The following is a 20,518-nucleotide window of genomic DNA, read 5'->3' as shown; positions in this document are numbered from 1 at the left end:
CAAAGCCAACGGAGCCAGCTTCAATGCAGCTCCTTGTGCTCCCCATACACGTTCACATCCCTCACTGGGATGCTTAATGGTGTCCGCGACGACGCGCTTCGTCAGGGCGTCACCCGTGTCCGTCGGCGGTCGTCCCAGCTTGTGCGCACCCTTGCCTTCACAGCACGCACGCGCTGACACCTAACCCCGCATATGCTAGCCCTGACTCGACGCAGCACGCTCACCATCCAACACGTTTTTGCATGGTCAGAAACCATGAACAAGGCGAATCCCGGCAGTCTTCGTTCGCACGCTTGCTTCTGTGTTGCAGCCAGCAGGGGATCCCCTGGCAGCCAGCACGGCGCCTGCTAACTCTCGCTCTGAAGGGCCCATGCCTCCTTACGTACTTGGGCTGCGCCTTGGGACCCCACACCAGGCGGCGACGCCACCCGGGGCCATGAGGCACGGGGAACCCTGTCCTATCACACACCCACCAAACCAAATGGTTATGATGCCTGTACTACGGTACTGTGTTCTTTCCAGCCTGCTCCGCCTCCTCGCCGTCGCCATCCGCGCCTCCAGCCCCGTCGTCCGCCTCCTCCTCTCCCTCGGGCAGCCCCGCCGCCCGCTTGGAGTGGTGCTTGGACACGACCAGCGCCTCTTCCAGCTGCGGGCACCGGTTGGGCGGTGTGAGGTGGTGCATAACGCAACGCGATGAAATGGGCAGAACAACGGACAGGCCTCTCTGCATTACGTAGGGAAGCGGCTAGACACGACTCATCAAGTCCGCTCACTATGGGTGCGCCCCGCTCCGCCCCCCTCGCTGCCAAATGTTGGGCCCCTGCATTCCGCAGGACCGCTAGACAACGCACCGAATCCATTCTCCCCCATGAACGGCGGCTGCCCCTCCCTTGTCCACCCTCTCTCCTGCCCTCCTGCATGCCATCCCCTCAGCCCCTCGCCACCTTTCCTGTTCCACGTCCATCCCCGCCACCCGCCGCCGCCCCCCCCCTGCCGCGTACCTCCTTGCGTGAGACGCGGCCGTCCGCGTCCTTGTCCGCCTGCTGCACCATGGCCGCCGCCTCGTCGCGTGTGAGGCTGGCGGGCAGCAGCAGCTGCACCTCGGCCGGAGTCAGGAAGCCGTCGCCGTCCTGCAGGCGGGCGGCCAGAGGGGGATGCAAGGGTCGTGGGGAGGGTCGTGGGGAGGGTGGTGGTGGTGGTGGTGGTGGTGGTGGTGGTGGTGGTGGTGGTGGTGGTGGCGGCTAACGGACCTAAGAGCACGCGGTGACAAGGCCGGCTCAGGCTCACAAAGCCAACGTTGCGGAGCCTTGTCGTAGTGCTTGACCACAGCAAACCGCCCCGCCCCGCCCTCAATCCCCTGCCCGCCCAGCGCCCCGCCTGCCCCACCACTGTGTCACTGCCTCACTGCTGCCTAGGCCGCCAGTCGCTCCCCCCCACCTCCCTCACCCCTGCCTCACCACGTCCACCTCCCTCACCCCTGCCTCATCACCACCACCTCCCTCACCCCTGCCTCACCACGTCCACCTCATCGAAGATGGCCTCGGCGGCGGTCTTCTCGTCCGGCTGCACCCCCGCCGCGTTCATCATGGCGGCCACGAACTCGTTCACGTCCTGCGCAGGGGCGCAGCAGTGTGCGTGCGCGTGTGTTGAGTGTGAAGGGAGGTATGACGTGACTCCACGTGTGTGTCAAGTACCCCACCTCCGCCCCCCTCCCCCCCTCCCCTGCCCTGCGACCGCGACCTCCGCGACCTCCTCTGCAGCTCCCCTGCGCCAGCTCACCAGCTTGCCGTCCCCGTCACAGTCCGCCGCCATGAACAGCTTCCACAGCTGCTGCTCGTCCAGGCCGCCGCCGCCGCCGGCCGCGGCGGTGGCGCCAGACTTGGCGCCGCCGGACTTGGCGAGCGCCTTGGCCGTGCCCGCAGTGGAGCCGCGCATGGCGACCTGGGGCAGGCGGGCAGGCGGTGAGGCGGGCAGGCAATGGAGAGGAAGGCAGGCAATGCAGGGGCGGGAGCAAGGTATGGAGGTTGCCGAGGTGCGTGCACACGGGAGGCGGGCTGCATCGGGGCGGCCCGGAACCTGGTGAGCAACACTGTACAGCACAAGCCCACCAGGGGTGCAGGTCCTGCCGTCCTCTGCACAGGACTCACCCGCACTTTCTGGATCTCGTCTTTGAGCTCGTCAAAGGTGAGGCGCCGGTCGCCGTTGGCGTCAAGCTCCGCAAACACCTCCTGCAGGCGCGGTCGGGAGGCGGCCCCGAGTAGGTGAGGGGCGGGGCTGGCCATGGCAAAAACGAGCGCGCATGCAGTACTATTCGTATGGTTGTCAGGGTAAAGGGGGCCGCTGGAGGACCACTGGCTTGGGCCGCTCCGGGCCCCTGCACAACCCTAGCCCCTGTAATCCCTGCACCCACCCTCGCCCGCCCGCTCCTCGCCCCCGCCTACCCTCCCTCACCCTCAGCTTGGCCACGTCGGGGTTGAGCTTGTTGCCCAGGCCGCCGCCCCGCTTGGCCACCACCAGCGCCGCCAGCTTCTGCAACCGGCAGGCTGTGAGGGGGGAGGAGGGGTGCGGAGGTGGCACAAAGGCTGCGATGGCGGGAGCGGACTGTACCAACACAGCAGGGCAATGGTGGCGGGGGTCCTCACTCCTCACCGTCAGTGCGACACGCGCTTCCCCCCGCAGCGCTGCCCCATACCTCCCCCCCTCAATGATCCACCCGGCACCCACCCGCCGCGAACTGCTTGAGGTTGGTGATCATGCGCTGGCCCAGCGGCCGCTGCAGGCTGGCGGCCTCGTGGAACCAGGGGTGCGACAGCAGCTGCGCGGCGCTGGGCCGCTGCGCCGGGTCGGGCGTTAGCAGCTGCCGTATGAGGTCCTTGGCGCTGTCCGACACCACCTCCCACACCAGGCCCGTGAAACAGAACTTGCCTGCATGCACAGGTGTCGCGGGGATCGCGTGGAAGAGGGAGGTGCAGATTGGTGACCCTTCAGAGCCAACCAGAAGCCTAGGCCGACACGGACACAGACGCAGACACGGGATGAGCTGGAGGGCTAGGCTGGGCTACGAGACAGGTGCCGCCGCGTGTGGGCAGTGCCGCCGACCCACATCCGCCTGCACCACAGGCCACACACCTGCCCCGCCCCGCCCCTCACCCGCGCGTATGATCTTCCGCAGCTCCACCTCCGACCTCTTGAACGCGTACCGCCCGCCGAACGGCACCCAGCCGCACAGCAGCACGTACATCGTCACGCCCGCCGCCCACACATCCGCACCCTTGTCGTACCGCACACGGCCGCTGGCGTCGCCTACCACCTGTGTGGGTTGGGGGGCCGAGGCACGGGACGCTGCGGCGTTGGCGAGTGGTGTCCACTTCCTGGTGCTACCTCCTGCCCGCCCCATGCAGCTTGGCATCACCACGTGCTTCCAAGCATCGTAACGCTCCCCCTCCCGGGATTGGTGAGACAACACCCCCGTGGCCCCCGCCCGCGCTCCTCCAGCTCTCTTGCCTCTGGCGCCTGGAAGTAGATGGTGCCGCACGTCTCGTGGAAGTGCTGGCCGTCCTCGCAGAAAGCCGACAGGCCAAAGTCCGCCAGCCTGCACCCGCGCAGCAGCAGCAGCGGTAGGCCCCAGCCGGCTGTCAGTGGCGGCAGTCAGGGGCGCTGGGGCAGGGGAGCGCGAGGTGCATCGGTTCAGGGGCCGAGCCCCTCACCCTCGTCCCAGCGCTGCCAGCGCCACTGACACCCGCCCGTAGGAACCAACCCCACGCGCAGCCCACAGCCCCGCAGAGCCCCACAGGCCCCCCCGTGTGTGTGTGTGTGTGTGTGTGTGTGTGTGTGTGTGTGTGTGTGTGTGTGTATATATATGTGCGTGTCCAGTACGCTATGCGCCCGCACCTGACGTCTGCTGCGGTGATGGGCTGGTCCGGCTCGCACGCCAGCAGCAGGTTCATGGGCTTGATGTCGCGGTGCGCCACGCCCAGCCGCCCGTGCAGCGCCGCGATGAAGCCCAGCAGCGCGCGCATCACCTCGGCCGCGTCGCGCTCGCAGAAGTTGCCCTGAGGCAGCGGCAGGAGGCGGAGGCAGGAGGTGGCGGAGGCGGAGGAGGGGCCGGACCGCGGGAGGAAGGGGCATACGAAGGGGGGAGGGGGTTACATGCCCGAGCCCACCAAGTAGCGGGTGGCACAAGGATGTTTGGCCAAGTCGCAGCTTTCCTGCCCAGTCGACCCACATCCCCCTACCAACCCCTCTCCACCTGTCCCCTCCCTCGCTCCCCCCACCTGCTCAATGATGCGGTCGAACACCTCCCCGCCCGGACACAGCTCCAGCACCAGGTAGGTGTCGGCGCCGTCCTCGTACACCTCCACCAGCTGGTGGAGGACAGGCAGGAGAGGACAGGGAGGAGAGGGAGGAGAGGACAGGGAGGAGAGCGTGTGTTCGCGCCGCGCGAGGAATGTGGTGGTGGGCAGCTTAATCCAGACTCGGCGGCAGGGATGAGTTTGTGTGATGCTCGTTGCCAAGCATTTGCGCGGGCAATGCATAATGCCAGCATGCATTCTTTAGCTGAACTACGGTACCCCAACACCCAGACGCCCGTTGGAGTGCGCGGTGCGGGGGTTGCAGGGGTCCACGGGGGAGGCGAGGGCGAGGGATCCAGGCAGGCACGTGTTGTACCAGGGCTACAGTCGTCCCCACCTGGGTTGGGGTTGCCCCTCCCGATCATGGCTCGACGCCACGCGCCCTCACCTTGACGGCATGCGGGATGGCCGCACAGGCGCGGCGCTGCACCGCGATCTCCAGCAGCAGGGCCTCTGGAGCGTGTGTTAAGCAAAAACAAACGGAACGATTAGAGCGTGTGTGTGTGTGTGTGTGTGTGTGTGTGTGTGTGTGTGTGTTCGCGTGTTGGGGGGAAGGGGGGGGCGGGGTCAGGGCCGGGACAAAGGCTCTCGTGGGAAGGGAGTGGCGTGTTGCATCGGCCTGCTGCCGTCAGCAACCACCCTGCATGCAGGCGTTCCGGCAGGCCCCCCTGTGCCTCACACTCTCACCACAGAGCTCTGGGCTCATACTTGCTGCATGCAGGGCCTCTGTGGCCGGCAAGAGCACACAGCTGCACAGCTGTGCGCACACAGAGCCACAAACGCACACGCACACACGGACGCACACATGGACGCACACACGGACGCACCCTGGATCCAGCGCTCTGGCCGCTTCTCCACCTGCTTCACTGCATACTGGTGCTTCGTGTGCTTGTGCGTGGCGAGGTACACCTGTGGGACAGCGAGTCCGGCATGCAGCTGCCTCTCACGTGCCGGCGAAGGCGCGTGCCGGTGTGGCGGGCAGCAGGCTTTGCTGCCCAGGCTGTGACGGTCAGCACAGCGCCCCGCAAGGGATGCATGCAGGGTACCAACACACTACCATACTTGCCCCTCCCCTTCCTCTGTCTACCCTCAAGTCTCCTCACCCTCATCGCGGCTTGCCTTGTGAGGCCCAGCAGTCATCCAGCACCCTCGCACCTTGCCGAAGCCACCCTTCCCCAGGACCTGGCCAAAGTGGTACACGTCCCCAATCTTCCGGCCCCGGTTCTTCTTCAGTTCTCGGCGTGCTTCATCCAGTGCCTGGTCGGTAATGTCTTTGTGCTCTCCACTGCCGCAAGAGAAGCAGGAGACCATGGTTGCAAATTCACTACACGCTGACTGTATGCACAAAGACGTTGAATCGTGTAACGCTTATTGGTGTATGCAGCTGCTGTATAATTTTTTACATACCGGAGCGCAGCACTCGCGGTGGCTTTGGTGCCTTCGTTCGTGAACGGGCTTGGTGCCGCAAGCCTGCTATACTTTGTATGCCGATGTCGTGGATGAGAGGTATTGATATAACAAGAGGTGTTCGCGATGGCAAAACGCGATTGCCGGACTTGGGCGGCAAAGCAAGCCCCATCTTCCCGTTCGTCAGGTCGCTCACACCAACCCGGGTTTTACTTCAGTTTTGGCCACCGTCCGAAACTGGCACATCTTTAGGCCATGAAATGGACTTGGGATACAGCTGGACTAGAAATCCAACCTGAGCTCACACACTTGAAGGCAACTGCCAGCATCCGGAACGCACAGCCAGGCTGAGCCAGGTCTGAATGAATGCGACGACATCACAAGAAGGGACAGTCCGACCAAGCAGGGGCGCCCAGCACCCAGGTCAGGAGGGAACCATCTCCGGCCCGAACGGAAACCGCCCTCCCCCCAGATTGCATTGGTTACAAGAGGGACCTGCTGACGCAGTTCACGAGCCAGTAACGTGGAGAACGAACACCCTGCTCTGGAGCTGGCTGCCGACCTTCACCAAACCGTACATCTGGATGCTGCCACCTGCGTCTTTTGAGGACGAAAAGTTGGGGGCAGGGCTGCTACCTGAATGTCTGCGCAACATAAATGGTCACTTTCGGCAGTTTTCCAGACATAGATTGCCGGCCCCGGCAAACTGATTGGACATTAGCACAGGCTCCTGCTGTGGGCCAATGGCTGAATCCTATGGGAAATGCGGTGAAAAGGACCCACATCCCGGATGCGGTAGGCATACGTCGCCCCTGCCATGGGCCCCTATGTCTGATGCCCAGACATACCCCACCAAGCAAGTTAACAGCCCTGCTAGGGGGGCGACCGGTCAGCACCGAGACCGCGCTGGATGACAACACGTCTGTCTGGTCTCTGGGGCCATGGTTCAGAGACTGAGCGGCCCTGATTGTGTGGCACGCCGCTGTTGCAGGGTGTGTGCGGGTATTAGAATGCTGTAATTGAAGTCAAACAAGAAGAAGCGCGAGGCCATGAGGAAGCGCAAGGCCAAGGAGGAGGAGGCCAAGGAGCAGGAGGCCAAGCCCAAGAAGGAGGAGGCCAAGCGCAAGAAGAAGGAGACCTAGTAGCCCTGCAATCCATAAACCAACCGGTGTTTCTCAACACCACCAGAAAGAGGGAGAGGGAGACGGCGAGGCCTTGGAGGAGGAAGGGGCAAGCCAACACGACCGCCGCCTGTGCGCCCGGCCGCTGTGCATGCTTGGCGGGCCAGTACCGAGTTGGCCCACTATCCAGTTGCAAAGGCCGCGGCAACCCACACCATACCCAAAGCCCAGCGGTTATCAAGGAGTTGACAAAATCGCACACCTACCGTAGGGCACAAACCCAGCCCAAGCCTAGCCGTTGACAGACCGCATGCGGTCTGTGAACGGCTTTGAACGAATTCCCCCCGAGTTTCACGCGAGTTTCCGCGATCTGCCCCTGTGGCCTGCGCCCCGCCTGCGCGTGCCCCGGAGCGCCTTTCATGCACTCCAGCGAGTCCCACCACCTCACACACAGCTTCCCGTCAGCCCCCGAACTGAAGCAAGGGTCCCATGTGAACCGTACGCGCTCAGAGGCAGCTTATGAAACCGGGTCAGCCCCATGCGTCTCTCTGAGTTTACACGCAGTTCAAACACGCGGCTTCCCAAACGGCGCGCGCACGACTATGCACTCCCACTCACGCGGCGCGCCAACCGTCAGCCTCCGCCATGCCCCCGCCGTGCTCTGTCGCAGCTTCCCACACGCCTCGCTGTCCAGCTATGCATTCCCAATCGCGCTGCGCGCCAACAGCCACACCGCGTGCCGTCCCTGTTCGTTGGCAGTTGCGTGAAAGCCCGTTTGTGATCCCCATGTGTCAGTTAAAATGTTGGTAGTTGCGAGGATTGCCGCGCCGCACGCCGCACGTGCAAAGTACACGCATCACCACTGCTGCTGGTGGCTGTAGGCTGTAGGTGCGTAGAGGCATGCTACGTGGCCTCGCTTACTGACTAGACTTCCTAATTCCGAACCGCGACTAGCCATGTCAACCTGAGCTGACCTGAGTGGGTCAGGCAGGTTCAATCCACGTCCCCTCTGGCGCCAATTGAGGTGACTACGTACTGATTACAGAACACTCGCCCCTGCACACACGCCCTCGCCATCCGCGGGAGGCCTTACCGCGGGTTTCTTGTGCCCAGGTGACCCAAGGGGGTGGCCGCAAGACCGCATCGCCACACACACCTGCTGGCCCAGCATGACTTGCCACGCCATGCACTCGCACGCATGCTCAAGGGGCACGTACCTGCACATCCTCTGCCGCACTCCTTTCCTCCTTGATCTCTAGGCACTCCTTGGCAAACCATCACTTTATACTATACTTTAGGCATCATATGTATGAAGAAGCGGCTCGTGAGTCCCCCGGCCTAGCTCGCTGCTAAGTTGTGCACTACTGTTCACCTGCTATGCCTCCGACTCCTCCATCCTTCGCCACAAGTTGGCCCCCCGCACATATCATGTATTGCATTCGTCCCCGCGCACCAAATGCATCTGAACCTGTCTGAAAAGCAAGCGTATGCCTTCAGCGGGTGTATGCATGCAGTGGGTGTATGCATGCAGTGGGTGTATGCATGCACTGTTTGATTGACAGCAGTGCCCATGCATCTGGTATACATCCCCAACCAGATACTGTATGAGAAGTACCCTCACCTTGCACTGTCACCCCCAGATGCAGCGTATCGCGGCCTCCCCATCACATCACAGCCAGCAGCACGTGACAGTGCACGACACGCCTTGACACCTAACAACACCCGCCGCAGGGCCGCCCCCCGGTTCGGCCCACAAACTAGCGCATTAACTTGCAGTCACGGCCTTGCTAGGCATCCACATTGCTCTGCTGCGGGCCCATGCACCATAAGCATTGAGAGCATGATGATTTTGAAAGTGCCTGGCATGCGCAGGGGAGTCCCCTGGGCATGCGGGGCCGCAGGCGAAAAGTGGACTGCTCCCGTTTCACTCCCGACAACACGACTTGCATTCCCGCATTGCACACACAAGCCGCCGCCCCTCCCCTCACGTACGTGCAGCCGCAATCCCAGCCGACATGCAAGCATATATCCATTGCATCCGTGCATTACTTCCAACTGTGAGTTAGTGCATGCTTCCCCGTCAGTGCATACCCAGTCCACACCAGAATTCCTCCAGCCGGGAGCCATAAAGTGCATCCTCCCCTCCTCACTCCCATACGACTGCTGCCATGCATTGCTGATTTGCTGGATTCCAGGTGCCCCAACACCGTACCAGCTACTCCTGCTACCGTACTCCTGTCGTACGCCTGTCGTACCCCCGCTGCTCCCTGCGCACGGCTACAGCTCTATCTCCAGCTCCACGCCCGCCAGCTGCGACAGCAGCGCCCCCTCACTCAGCCGGGAGGCCGCACTGCTGCCGCTGCGGCGGCTGCTGCGGCTGAAGAGGCTACTCTGACACATCGGCCCCTCCTGCTGCTGCTGCTGCTGGTGCTGCGGCTGGTGCTGGTGCATGCTGCCGGGGCCCGCCATGTAGCTGCTGCTGCTGCTGCTGCCGCCGTCAAGCCCATGTTCCGGGCCCGTGGCGTGGCCTCGGGGGAAGTACAGGTGGTGTTGGCGGGCGCGTGGCTTCGCCGCCTGGAGCAGAGGCTGGCGTGCCAATGCCGCCGCCGTCACCACCGTCGACGCCGTCGGCAGCGCCGGCGCCAGCAATGCTGAGCTGCCGCCAGCGCCAACGTGTGTGCCTGCTACAGCGCCAGAATGCACGTGCGCCGCACCTGCCACCCTTCCTGCGGCAACACTGTGCCTTGGGCTCAGGCTTGGGCTGCAAAGGTACCCACTGCCATCATGACCACCGCCGCCACCGCCCGGCGCGAACGCCATCCAGCGAATGCCCGCAGCGGCGCCGCCGCCGACTCCGGGGCCGCCCCCAGCCTGCGCCGGCCGGTGTGCCTGCACCAGCGGGCTGACCAGCTGCGCCGCGGACCCAGCTGGCGGCGGCGACTGCCACTGCCCTGCCTCGGCGCCTGGCGGCGGCGTGCTGCGCTGCCACTCCCCCGCCAGCCGCTGCAGGTGCCCCTCCGCACCGCTGCTGGCGCCGCTGCTGCAGCTGTGCCGCCTGTGGGCCAGCCAGCCGCCGTCACGCAGCGCCGAGACCACCTCCGTGTCCAACAGGGGGGCGTCGTCACAGCGGGCGCGACCCCACTGCTGCTGCTGGTGCTGCTGCTGGTGGTGCTGCTGGTGGTGCTGCGGGTGGTGTTGGTGAGGCAGCGCTGGTGCTCTTGCAGGTGGCGACATGGCGCGCGGCGAGGTGCTGGCGGTGGTGGTGGAGTCCGCAGCAGAGCCAACCGCCCCCAAGTCGGGGCCCTGCGCCTGGCGTGACTGGTGCAGCTGCAGCTGGTCCGCCGCCAGGGCCGCCGCTGCCGCCGCCCCACTCTGCCAGTCCCGCTGCGCCGTGTCCCCCCGCTCCCGATCCTGCCGCAGCCGCTGCTCCTCCTCCTCGTCTTCCAGCTGAGCCAGCAGGCTCTGCAACTGCTCGGCCACCACCGCTGCCTGTGGGGTTGTGCGGCGAAAGCCGAAGACAATGTAAGCGTGCGACACGGCACTCAAGAGGCCACTCAAGAGCCCCGCAACCCTAGACCGGAAAGCCATATCCATGAATGTATTACGCCACAAAAGCATTGGCAGGTGTGTAACAGGTGTCGCGGCGCTCACGTCTGGGCGGCGCGCGGGGTCCTGCGACCAGCAGCGGCGCACCAGGCGGCGCAGCGGGCCGGGGCAGCGGCGGCGGCTGAGCTGCTCCAGCGGTGGCCGCTCGCCCAGCACCCCCACCTTGTAGGCGATAGCCATCACGCCGCAGTCCTGGGGAGGTGTGTATGTTGGGAAGGGGTTGCAAGAATGTTTGGAAAAGCGGTACAGGATGCAGTGAAGAGGAGTGGGTGGTTACTTGCTTGTTGTAGAGGTGGGTGGGCAGAAGGAGCAGGGGCAGCAGGAGCAGCTGGAGCAGCAGGATCAGACGCAGCACGATAACCTAGTCGCCTGGCCTGGGCTTGTAACCCAGTCCTCCCTCCCCCCCCGCCCCACACCTTCCACGGCTGCTGCCCGGTCAGCATGGCGTACAGCACCAGGCCCAGAGAGTACATGTCCGACTTGTGCGCGCGAGGAGTCCGGGAAGCCAGCGGCGGGTCCGGCGGCGGGTCCTGCAGGTGCTGGTGCTGGTGGTGGTGGTGGTGGTGGTGGTGGGCGGCGCCTGCTAGAGGCGGCTGCGCGGTGTCCGGCGGGGCGGCCTGTGTCTCCGGCGCGGGCTGCAGTGGCGGCGGGCTGCAGTAGCACTCCGGGGCCATGTAGGCGGGCTGTGGGGGCGGCGGCGGGCAGCAGCGGTTGGGTCCGGGGGCAAGCGTTAGCTGTGTTGTGTGAGGCAGGGACCACATGCGGTACTCATGTACCCAGTGTTTGACAACTGACGCGGCGACAACCGCCTGGCGGGACCGCCAACCGCTGACAGCCTTGGACGCACCGTGCCGGCGTGAGACTTGAGGGAGGTGCTGGTGATGCCGGACATGAGCTTGGACAGGCCAAAGTCCTGCACGCCGGGAGCAGCCAGCAATCAATGCAATCAGTCACAGCTCGAATATGCTGCCTTTGGCGATACTGGCAGAGTGTGCGCGTGTTGTAATAAGTGAAGCCCCTTGGCCTGTTGGGTGTCTAAAAGTTGCCAAGCTCCTGCACTCACCGACAGCTTCACAATCGGCTTGGGCGAGTCGGGGTCGTTGATGAGCACATTGGCGGGCTTCTGCGGGGTGGGTACGGGGGAGGTTCAGTAACCCTAGGCTTGGTGCTGCTGCGTAGGTGCTTCACGTACCCATCACAGACCGCGAAAAAGCGCAAAAGCCCAGAGTCCACGGAGCTGGAGTGAGCTGTGGGTTTCACGTCCGCGCCAGCCCCGCGCCAACCCATGCATGCATGCACGCACCAGGTCCGCGTGGGTGATGGTGGGGTGCAGGTACTCCAGGCCCCGAGCGATCTGGATGGCGATGTGAAGCACCTGCGCAGCAGCACCTCAGCACCCCACAGCACTTCAGCACGTACGCCAGCCCTCCTTCAACGGCAACGGCCATGACAGCACGATGCGATGCACCGCCTCCCAGCAGTTTCGGCACACGGCGCCGCCACACCACCACCACACCTCCCCAAACGCCTCTGCCCACACCGCTCCACCACACAGCACGCGGTGCGCACCACACGGGTACCGCACCTTGGGCAGAGGCATCAGCGCGCGCCGCAGCCCCGGTGCGCCCGCGGTGCCGGGTGTGGGCGTGCCGGCGGCGCTGGCGGGCGGCGAGGGTGCGGTGCCGAGCAGCAGGGACTCCAAGCTGGCGTCGCAGCGCTCCATCACCAGGAAGCAGGGCGCGGGCGGGGACAGGCTGGCGGCCAGCAGCCGCACCTGGGTCATGGATGGAGGGGGGGGGGCGGGGGTAGAAGGCAGGTGGGCAGGTGGGGAGTAGAGGTCAGGCGAAAGCACAGAGAGGCAAGCATGCGCGCGGGCAAGTAGCGCAACACACTGCCACCGCACATACACGCCTGCCCGGGGCACTGCATATGCACGGCCACGCCCACCCACCACGTTGGGGTGTTCAATCCTGCCGAGCACCTGCAGGACAGGGCGCGAGACACCGGGCGCGAGGCACAGGGCGCGAGACAGGGCACATGTGCATTACGCACAGGACGGGAGCTGTGGTGAGGTATGCAGCATGTGCGGTACTGCCCATGCGGCAGCGACCCAGCCGCAGCACACACGCAACCTGTCGAGGCTGAACCACGAGGCGGCGAGGCGTCAAGTCCAAATCCACTCCTTGCTCCCTCTCGCTCCCGCCCCCAAGAACCCCACGCCACACGCCACTCGCACCTCGGCCTCCTGCCGGTACAGCTCCACCGCCCGCGCCACGTCCTCGCCCACAGGCGGCGGCCCGGGCGGCGGCGGCCCCAGGGCGTCGTCCCGTGCCCCCGCGCCGCCTGCGTCCCAGTCCGCTGCCGGTGCTGCTGCAGGTGCCGCCGCATCCGAGCCGGCAGCCGCGTGCGCACCGGCTGGCGCAGCGGCGTGTGTCGGCGCTGCAGCGGCCGCAGGTGGCGGCGACGCCGGGCCTTTGTCCTCCATGCCCTGCAGCTGCGGCTGCGGTGCCGGCTGCGCTGTCGGAAGGCGACTGCGGCTGCTGCTGCTCGGGCGCTGGTTCAGCTGGTGCAGCCGGGCGCTGCGCATACGCGCCCTGACCTGTGAGGCCACATTGCTGCCACCGCCACCACCAGGCCCAGCGCAGCCGTCCCCGCCACAGTAGTCCCCCCCATCCCTGCCGCCTGCGTCGCCCTCGCTGCTACTGCTGCTGTCGTAGGCCGAGGGGACGCCCGCCGCCGTGTCCATGTCACAGCCGCTCAGCTGTCCCGTGAGAACGGCTGTAGCACCGGACGGAAGGGCCGAGAGCTGCGGCGTCTCTGATGCTGCTGCGGCTGTAGCAGAAACCCCTGGCTGCGCCCCCAGCTGCGTCGACCGCAGGAGGGGTAGGGGCGACAGTCTCGGCGGCGTCCGCCGCGACCGTGGCGCCTCTGCCGCTGCCTGCGCCATGAGTGCTGCGAGTTCGTTGCACAGGTGCCCCAGGGGCAGCAGCTTCACAGCCACACGCCGGCCTTGGAACAAACCTGCAGGGGGTGAAGAACATGGGCGCAGGGCAGACATCGGCCCGGCGCGGCCTGGCCAGCAGCAGGCCTCGCACGGGTGCACTGGAGGGGTGCAGGCCTCCATGCGGCATGTCAGGGAGCACCCCACATGCCACAATGCCAGATGCCATCGCGAACACCCAGGCAAGCATGGGCTTTACCAGCCGCACCTGCATACACCTTGCCAGCGGCGCCCGTCCCCAGCAGCACTGGCAGCAACGTCACGCCGGCGCCGTCGTCCAACACAGGCTGCGTCCGTGACGCGCCACCTGTCTCCGCCACCGCCACCGCTCCCTCTTCCTCCAACGCGTTGCCGTCTTCAACATCGCTGGTCAGTGCGGCATGCGCCCCGCCATCGCCTCCGCTCCCCGGCGACAGCCAACCCGTTGTGGAACCCACCGCCGCCAGTGCCGTGGCCCCGCCGCCGCCTCCACCCCAGCCGCCTCTCTGCCCCCAGCTGCCGGCGCCTGCCGTGCCTGCCGCCGCGCATGCGCCTGCAGCGGCTGCAGGCTGGTTGTGGGCGGCTGCGTCCGCCCCGCCGCCGCCCGGTACGGCGGCGGCAATTGCAGCTGCAGCTGCGGGCGCTGCCATAAGTCAAAGTCGCTCGTGATGTCCAACACCTTGGCACCGCCGCCAGCGCCGCCGCCAATGCCGCCGCCACTGCCACCGCCGCCGCCAGGCACGTCAACCATGGCATTCCAGATGTCGCTGACGCCGCAAACCGGGCCCTTGGACTGCGGAGAGCCGGCAGGCTCAACGTCAGCAAAAGTGGCAACCGCAGTTGCAGTCGCAACGGCAGATGACAATGCAGCGGCATCCCAACGGGCCGCGCCAGCACCGCAGCCGTCAACGCTGACGTCGGCACCCACACCGCCACCGCCATCCCGGCAAGCGCTGCCATCCATCACCAGCAGCGCTCCGCGGCTGGGGCTGCGGCCTGAGCCGCTGCCCGGGTCGCGCCGCAGCAGCTGCACATTGGCTGACACCGCCGACTCTGGGGTTCCGACGCCGTCCAGACAGCCCACACTGTCATAGCCGGTGGAGGCGTCGACGGCCACCGCTGCGGCTGCAGGCGCCAGCGAGGGAGCGGCATCCCCACCGGGCAACAGGCCAGCAGGCGGCCCCCCGACCGCGTTACCACGGTGTGTGCACGCCGCCAACGGCCGCACCTGTGCAGCACTGCGCGGGTGCAACCGGCGGCATTGTTGTGGCGCCGCTACGCACGCGGGACCAAAGTGCCCCTGAAGTTCCAGCCGATTGCCGTCGTCTCCGCCCGCGGCCAGCTCGGTGCCGCCGCCAAGGCCATGGCCCGCCTCGGCGCGGCCGCCGGCACTGCTGGGTGCGCCGCCGGCGGGGGACGCGGTGGAGCTCAGCGCCGCGTACGGCAGTAGTGGCGCAGTGCCCGCACACGTCGGCAGCGGCGCGCCAGGCGCCGTGTGGGAGCCGCGAGCAGGCAGCGACGACGGCAGCAGCAGCATGGCGTCAAGTCGCAGGTCCGCCCGCCGTGGTGTCAGGCGAGTGATGCCGCCGCTGCCGCGGCAGTCGCTGTGGGCGCTGTCGGCCGTGGCAGTGCTGCTGCAAGGGTGGCGGTAGCCATCGGAGGTGACGGGGTCAATGGGAGTAGCGAATGGCGGGCTGTGGGCGTTGTGGTCACAGGAGGAAGGGGAGGCGTGGGGCTGCGGGCGACGCAGGCGGTGGTGCTGGCAGCTGCGTGGCGGCGGCGGCGGCTGCGGCGGGTTGGCACTGTCGCGGCTCACAAGCTGGGGCAGCGGCGGCGACGCGTCTGGACCCGCCGTGAGGCTGTGGGGCGGCGCCGATGTACGCGAGGGCAGGCGCCCCACAGCTGCCAGCTGCTGCTGCTGCTGCTGCTGCTGCTGTTGCTGGCGCTGTGCCACTCCAGCCGCGGCGGCCCGATCAGCGGCGGTGTCCACGTCTGCCGCCTCCGGCTCCGCCTCCAGTACAAACTGTTCCGCTGCGGCCGAGGTGGTGGCCTGCACCGGGGCCACCCCCACCTCCACCTCCTCCTGCGGGGACACCAGGACGCCGGGAGTGGCGCCGCACTGCCGCCGCGGCTCGCAGCAGCAGTCGGCGCCACCGCCCTCCCGGTCGCCCCCTCCGCCCGACTGCAGTCGTGGGGGCCGCCCGACTGCGGTCGTGGGGGCGGGGGGGTCAAGCGGGGCCGGATGTCGGCGCTCTCGTTGGCTCTCGCGGTTTGCCGCGTCCATCGCCTCATGTGAGCCCCTTGTGCGGTAGCCGTTCTCAGCATGGTCACCGTCACCGTCGGCGGCGGCCGCGGCCGAAGCGACAGCGCCGGCTAGCGTTACTGCGGCACTACTGCAGCAGCTGAGGCGGCTTTTCAGGCTGCGAGCGGATCCAGCGGCAATGGCGTCTGCAGCGCACAAGGCAGATACCGACCACGCGCGGCTGCCGGACTTGTGAGCGCCAGCGCCGCCACCTCTACCGCCCCCACCGGTGTCGCCGAACAAAGCCGCTGCAACATCCACCGCGGCCCCGTCCTGCCGGCTTTGCGGCTGAGGCCGTGTCCCGCCGCATGCGCTGCTGCCCCCACTCGCTGCCCCACTGCCCGCCACGTAACTGCTTAGCTCGCCGCCCCTGCTGGCCTCGTCGCCGCCCTGCTGCTGCGCCGGCTGCCGCTGCTGCTGCCCCTGCCCCTCGGGCTGCTGCTGCGGCCAGGCGCTACCCGAGGGCCTCCCTGCCTGGGGCTGCGAGCTGTGTGTTTGCGGCAGCCGCTGCTGCTGCCCATCCCTTAGCTGCGGTGGCCACTCCTGATCTGCGTCACTGGCCGCCTGCGGCTGCGGCCCTGTCCGAGCCTCCTCCTCCTCGCGCCCAAACGGCAGCAGCGGCTGTTGCTCGGCAGGGCACCCCTCACCGCCGTGGGCGAGCTCGGACGAGCGCCGCCGGATGGCATGCAGGCTGCAGTCGGATGACGTCCGCTCGCCGCCTGCCGGGCGGTACTCAACTGACAGCTGATTGCCGCCTGCCCCTCTTCCGCCTCGGGGAGAGGAGGGGCAGCGGTCGTCATCGGCAAACTCGGCCGCACCCCTGCACCCGGAGACGGCGGCGGCGGCCGCCAGGCCACAGCCGGCTCCGCTGTGACGGCTGCCGCTGCCGCTGCCGCTCCTGGTGACGAGCCCGTAGCCGGAGCGGCAGCCGCTGGCCGCAATGGCCAGTAGACGTACTTGCTCTGGGGCCGCCACTGGCGCCTCAGGGGCCGTGTTGGCGGCAGCGGTTGGCAGGCGCGGCTGGCCGCCCGGGCTGGCGCTGCGGCCGTCGCTGTCACCGCCGCCGCCGCCGCCTGCCAACACCTCATTTATAAAGGAGACACGGCGCCTGGATGACGGCAGCTGTGACTGACTGGGAGACGTTGGCCGTTGCTCCCTGGATGGGGCACAGCTAGTGCTGTGCTGGTATAGTTGCTGGTGCTGTTGCTGGTGCGGTTTGTGCGGTGCGCGGCTTGCGGCGCCCCCGCAGCCGCTGCCTTGCGCCGACGGCTCAGCGGCCGCCGCTGCGAGGCGGTGTGGGTGTAGTGGGCGCGGCACAGCGGCGCGGCCTGCGGATGCGGCAACCGACCCCGTGCCGTCGCCGCCCGCCAAGCCGCCATCGACGCAATGGGCGGTGTGCGGCACGTGGTCACGGGGCAGAGGGCCGCGGCCGCAGCACACGCGACCCGCCAGCCCAGTCAGCCGCCACCAGCTGCGGCTGCGGTGGAGGCCCCCGCCGCTGCTGCCGCTGCTACAGCCGCTGACGGCGGCGGCTGGCGTCGTGGCGGCGACGGCCACGTCAGTGAGGATGACAGGGTCTGGGCTCGACCAGTACTGCCGGGGCACTTGGTCGGTGCTGGCACCCAGGCCGTGTGCGGGTCCCGACCCTGGCCCTGACCCCGGACCCGGTCCCAGCCCTGGTGACTGTTGACCGGTACGTGGCAGCGCATCTAGCGACCAGCTTCCACCACCGCTCGCCACCGCCGCGCCAGCAGACGCAGCGCCAGGCGTCGCTGCATAGCCCACATCACTGCACGCTGTCATGTGCATGTGCCTGTTCAGGCCCGCATAGTGAGCGCCGCCGCCGCCACTCGGCGGCTGCCCAAGCCAGCGGCGCCGACAGCTTCAGTTCGTGTGGTGAATGTGGCTGGGCGCGGGCCGGGAGCCTGGCAGCGTGCAGGTGGCGTGTGTTGAGCCTGCGGGCACATAGAAGACGCAGAGCGAGCCGCGTGAGGTGCACGAAGCAGCCGAGCCCATGGGGGTGAGTATGTGCGCGTGGAGCTGGTTATGTGAAGCGCATGGGTGCGCCGGCGCGTGCGTGTGCAAAACCCTGGCTAGCGTGTACTGCGCAACAACTTTGACTCTGCCTGCCCCCGCCCCCCCAGCTCCTGCCCGGGTCGCACCAGGCTACACGCTCGCAAGACGCACGTCAAAGACTCAGCTAACGTGATCGCCCCTGTGCCCATGTGTGCGGTCTCCTAACTCGCTGGCGACAGCGCGATGCGTGCGCGCGTTCCGCAGCGGCTGCCGGCTCTGGTCGTAATGCCCGGGCTCGACGGTGTGGAGTCCTCGCAGCCGAGCAACGTGGCTACGCCACTGCCTCACCTGCCGACGCCGCTGCCCGTGGGACGCTGATGGGCGAGAGAGGCGCGGAGGGTGGCGTGGAGGTACGGTAGACGGCCGAGGTCCGCCGCAGTCGAGCTGAAGCCCGTGACAATCTGTTCAAGCCTTCAAACACAGATATCCTAGCCAGAGTGCACGCGAAGCACTGCTTTAAACGTTTAGCGGACCGTACCATTCACCCGTAAGTGGCTGAAAGACATAGCTCATATGTAATCTGCAGACTTAAAGTTGACCATGTGCACTGGAATGTCGCCAATAACTTCGTAGCTCCTAAGCGCCTCAATCCTTGGCGAGCGCTTGATGCTTGAAGAATAATTAGCAAGTGTCGTGTGATAACGTGTTTACGTTGTACAGTGATTCTGAGAGCAAAAGACAATGTGAAAGGGTGCCGGCTCGGGCCTTTCAGGGTCATGTGTTCGTCATTCGGTTACCCATCCGTCATGTCCAACGTCAATGCGCCGACGGAGTTTCAGTTTATTGTCTTGTAACTGTCTGGAGGGCACTGCGTTCAAGGGTGCACGGCCCGTCCTTCCGGGTCCACACTGTCGTCCCGATCAGCAAGTCGAAGTGGACGAGGCACAAGTGCGTGTACCGGATTAACCCTGGTTACAGGTGCCCGGCCCACATTTTGCCCTTGATCCTTACAACCGCCTCCTCTCATGGTCATCGCTGACAGGAGATGGTGGGCCCCCGCGTCCCCAGCAGCCGCTGCATCCGCTCCCCGTACGGCACGTGCACCTTGGCCTCCACCACCACCCCCTCCCCCACCTTCCTCCCAGGCTTGACCGCCTGCTCCGCCCCGCCCTTCTTCTTCTTCTCCTTCTTCCCCTGCGCTCCTCCTCCTCCTTCTGCTCCTCCTGTTGCTCCAGCTCCCACTTCTGCCCCACATATGCTACAGAGCGTTGGTGGCCGCGCCCCCACCGCCGCCGCGTGCTTGGCGGCCGCCGCCAACGCCGTGGCCAGGATGTCTGCGCCGTCGGCCGCCAGGACCGGCAACGCGGCCGCCGCCTCCCAGGTCGCGGGCGAGCGCTTTTCCCGGAATTGGTCCGGGAAGGGCGTCCCCTGGGGCAGGGGTTGGTCTGTGCGGGGTGGAGGGCGTGTGTACAGGGGGCAGGGAGCAGGAAGCGTGAGAGTAGGCACTGGGCAGATGGCTTGTGAGCTCACACCGAGGTGGCGGGCTGTCCCTTGGTGGCGTGTGATTCCCATTTCATCCATGCCTTCCCAGCCCCCTGTCTACCTCTCTGCCCCGTGGCGCTCTGGCCCACACCACGCCCAGCCCCTCCTCACAGCTCACCCTCCGGCTCCAGCACCACCTCCGCCCCCACCACCACGCGAGGGAAGAAGCGGAAGCCCCCCGCCCCGCCCGCCGCCGCCTCGGCCGCCGCCGCCTTGGCCGCGGCCTTGGCTTCCTTCTTGAGGCGCTTGGGTTTGGGCTCCTTGTGCTTCAGCCGGCCCCCCAGCACGCCGTCGAGCGCCGCCGCCACCTGCGCAGGGACACGGCCGTCATTGCAGTGGGTGATTGTGAGCGCATGCGTACCTGTAAAGCACTACTTAAGGATGCAGGCAAGCAGCAAGGCAGCACCCACATAGACAGGTGTAGACAGGTTACGGTACCGGTAGGTGACAGGGGCCAGGCTTCTGTAACCGGGGGGGGAGGGGCAGGCCCTGCGCCCCATGCCCTGCCCCCCAGCCGGACATGTTGCGCAGCCGCTCCACGGCAAGGCACTCCCCTGTCATGTGTGTGCCTGCCATGTGATGGCACTCGCGCACTCGCGCAGCCATCCGCCCACAGCGGTAGCTCCACCTCCTATGCACGTGAGCGGCCCCACAGCGGTGTACCATGCAAACCCAGCAGCACCCGCCCCAGCCGCCCCCTCGTCCCGACCTTGAGCTGCACCGGCGTCAGGTAGTCCAGGGGCCCCTCGTCGTCGTCGCTAACGCCCGCCTCCGGCTGCCCATCCTCGCCCTCTCCGGCGCCCTTCTTTTCTGATTTGCGTTTGCGCCCACTTAACCGCTTCTTCGCCTGCAAGGAGGCAAGTTCGGTTAGTGCATTCAGCCGCCTTGCGCGGTTTGCCAGCACTGCACCTTTTCCTGGACTTCTTTTGCGTTGCTGGTGATGTCCTCGAACGTCACCGCCACGGATTGGAACTTAGCAAGGTCATCGTCGCTGCTTGAGTCGCTGCTTGTGCTAGCTGTTTTCTTCGGCATAATGTGATTGCGTTTCTATCCTCGCATGTTGTTCGCTTAGCCTGTATCACTTTGCACCACTATGCAGCCTGGCGCCGGCCCCGAAGTTGGATAGACACACACCCTCGCCGATGAATTGATTTCTGGTTTTACAGGCTCGTTGTCAAGGAGCCGGTTGGGT

At 66.5% G+C, this 20,518-nt stretch overlaps 3 protein-coding genes across 3 annotated transcripts; all 3 read right to left on the bottom strand.

The window, feature by feature from the left end:
- Positions 1 to 7: 7 nt before the first annotated feature.
- On the bottom strand, positions 8 to 5,859 carry CHLRE_03g144484v5 (uncharacterized protein). Its single transcript, XM_043060385.1, has 14 exons — positions 5,508 to 5,859; positions 5,180 to 5,261; positions 4,741 to 4,805; positions 4,275 to 4,364; positions 3,892 to 4,052; positions 3,505 to 3,592; positions 3,151 to 3,310; positions 2,725 to 2,925; positions 2,452 to 2,543; positions 2,148 to 2,228; positions 1,780 to 1,941; positions 1,516 to 1,611; positions 1,002 to 1,130; positions 8 to 646 (listed from the first exon to the last, which is right to left on the bottom strand). Exons 1-14 carry the CDS (start codon positions 5,661 to 5,663, stop codon positions 500 to 502), a joined length of 1,710 nt encoding a protein of 569 aa, XP_042925514.1. The 5' UTR covers positions 5,664 to 5,859; the 3' UTR covers positions 8 to 499.
- Positions 5,860 to 7,907: 2,048 nt separating this feature from the next.
- Positions 7,908 to 18,489, bottom strand: CHLRE_03g144464v5 (uncharacterized protein). The gene is made up of 12 exons (XM_043060384.1): positions 18,133 to 18,489; positions 13,925 to 17,723; positions 13,696 to 13,853; positions 12,723 to 13,507; positions 12,438 to 12,467; positions 12,072 to 12,260; positions 11,790 to 11,861; positions 11,550 to 11,609; positions 11,334 to 11,399; positions 10,903 to 11,169; positions 10,532 to 10,678; positions 7,908 to 10,369 (listed from the first exon to the last, which is right to left on the bottom strand). Exons 2-12 carry the CDS (start codon positions 17,575 to 17,577, stop codon positions 9,158 to 9,160), a joined length of 6,639 nt encoding a protein of 2,212 aa, XP_042925513.1. The 5' UTR covers positions 17,578 to 17,723; positions 18,133 to 18,489; the 3' UTR covers positions 7,908 to 9,157.
- A 255-nt stretch (positions 18,490 to 18,744) lies between these two features.
- CHLRE_03g144444v5 (uncharacterized protein) lies at positions 18,745 to 20,509 on the bottom strand. The gene is made up of 4 exons (XM_043060383.1): positions 20,236 to 20,509; positions 20,036 to 20,173; positions 19,445 to 19,634; positions 18,745 to 19,229 (listed from the first exon to the last, which is right to left on the bottom strand). The coding sequence occupies exons 1-4, from the start codon at positions 20,356 to 20,358 to the stop codon at positions 18,814 to 18,816; spliced, it is 867 nt and encodes a 288-aa protein (XP_042925512.1). The 5' UTR covers positions 20,359 to 20,509; the 3' UTR covers positions 18,745 to 18,813.
- Positions 20,510 to 20,518: the final 9 nt, after the last annotated feature.

This window comes from Chlamydomonas reinhardtii, chromosome 3, assembly GCF_000002595.2.
Source record: "Chlamydomonas reinhardtii strain CC-503 cw92 mt+ chromosome 3, whole genome shotgun sequence".
Taxonomy (NCBI): Eukaryota; Viridiplantae; Chlorophyta; class Chlorophyceae; order Chlamydomonadales; family Chlamydomonadaceae; genus Chlamydomonas; species Chlamydomonas reinhardtii.
This window is presented reverse-complemented; position numbering and strand designations above follow the sequence as displayed.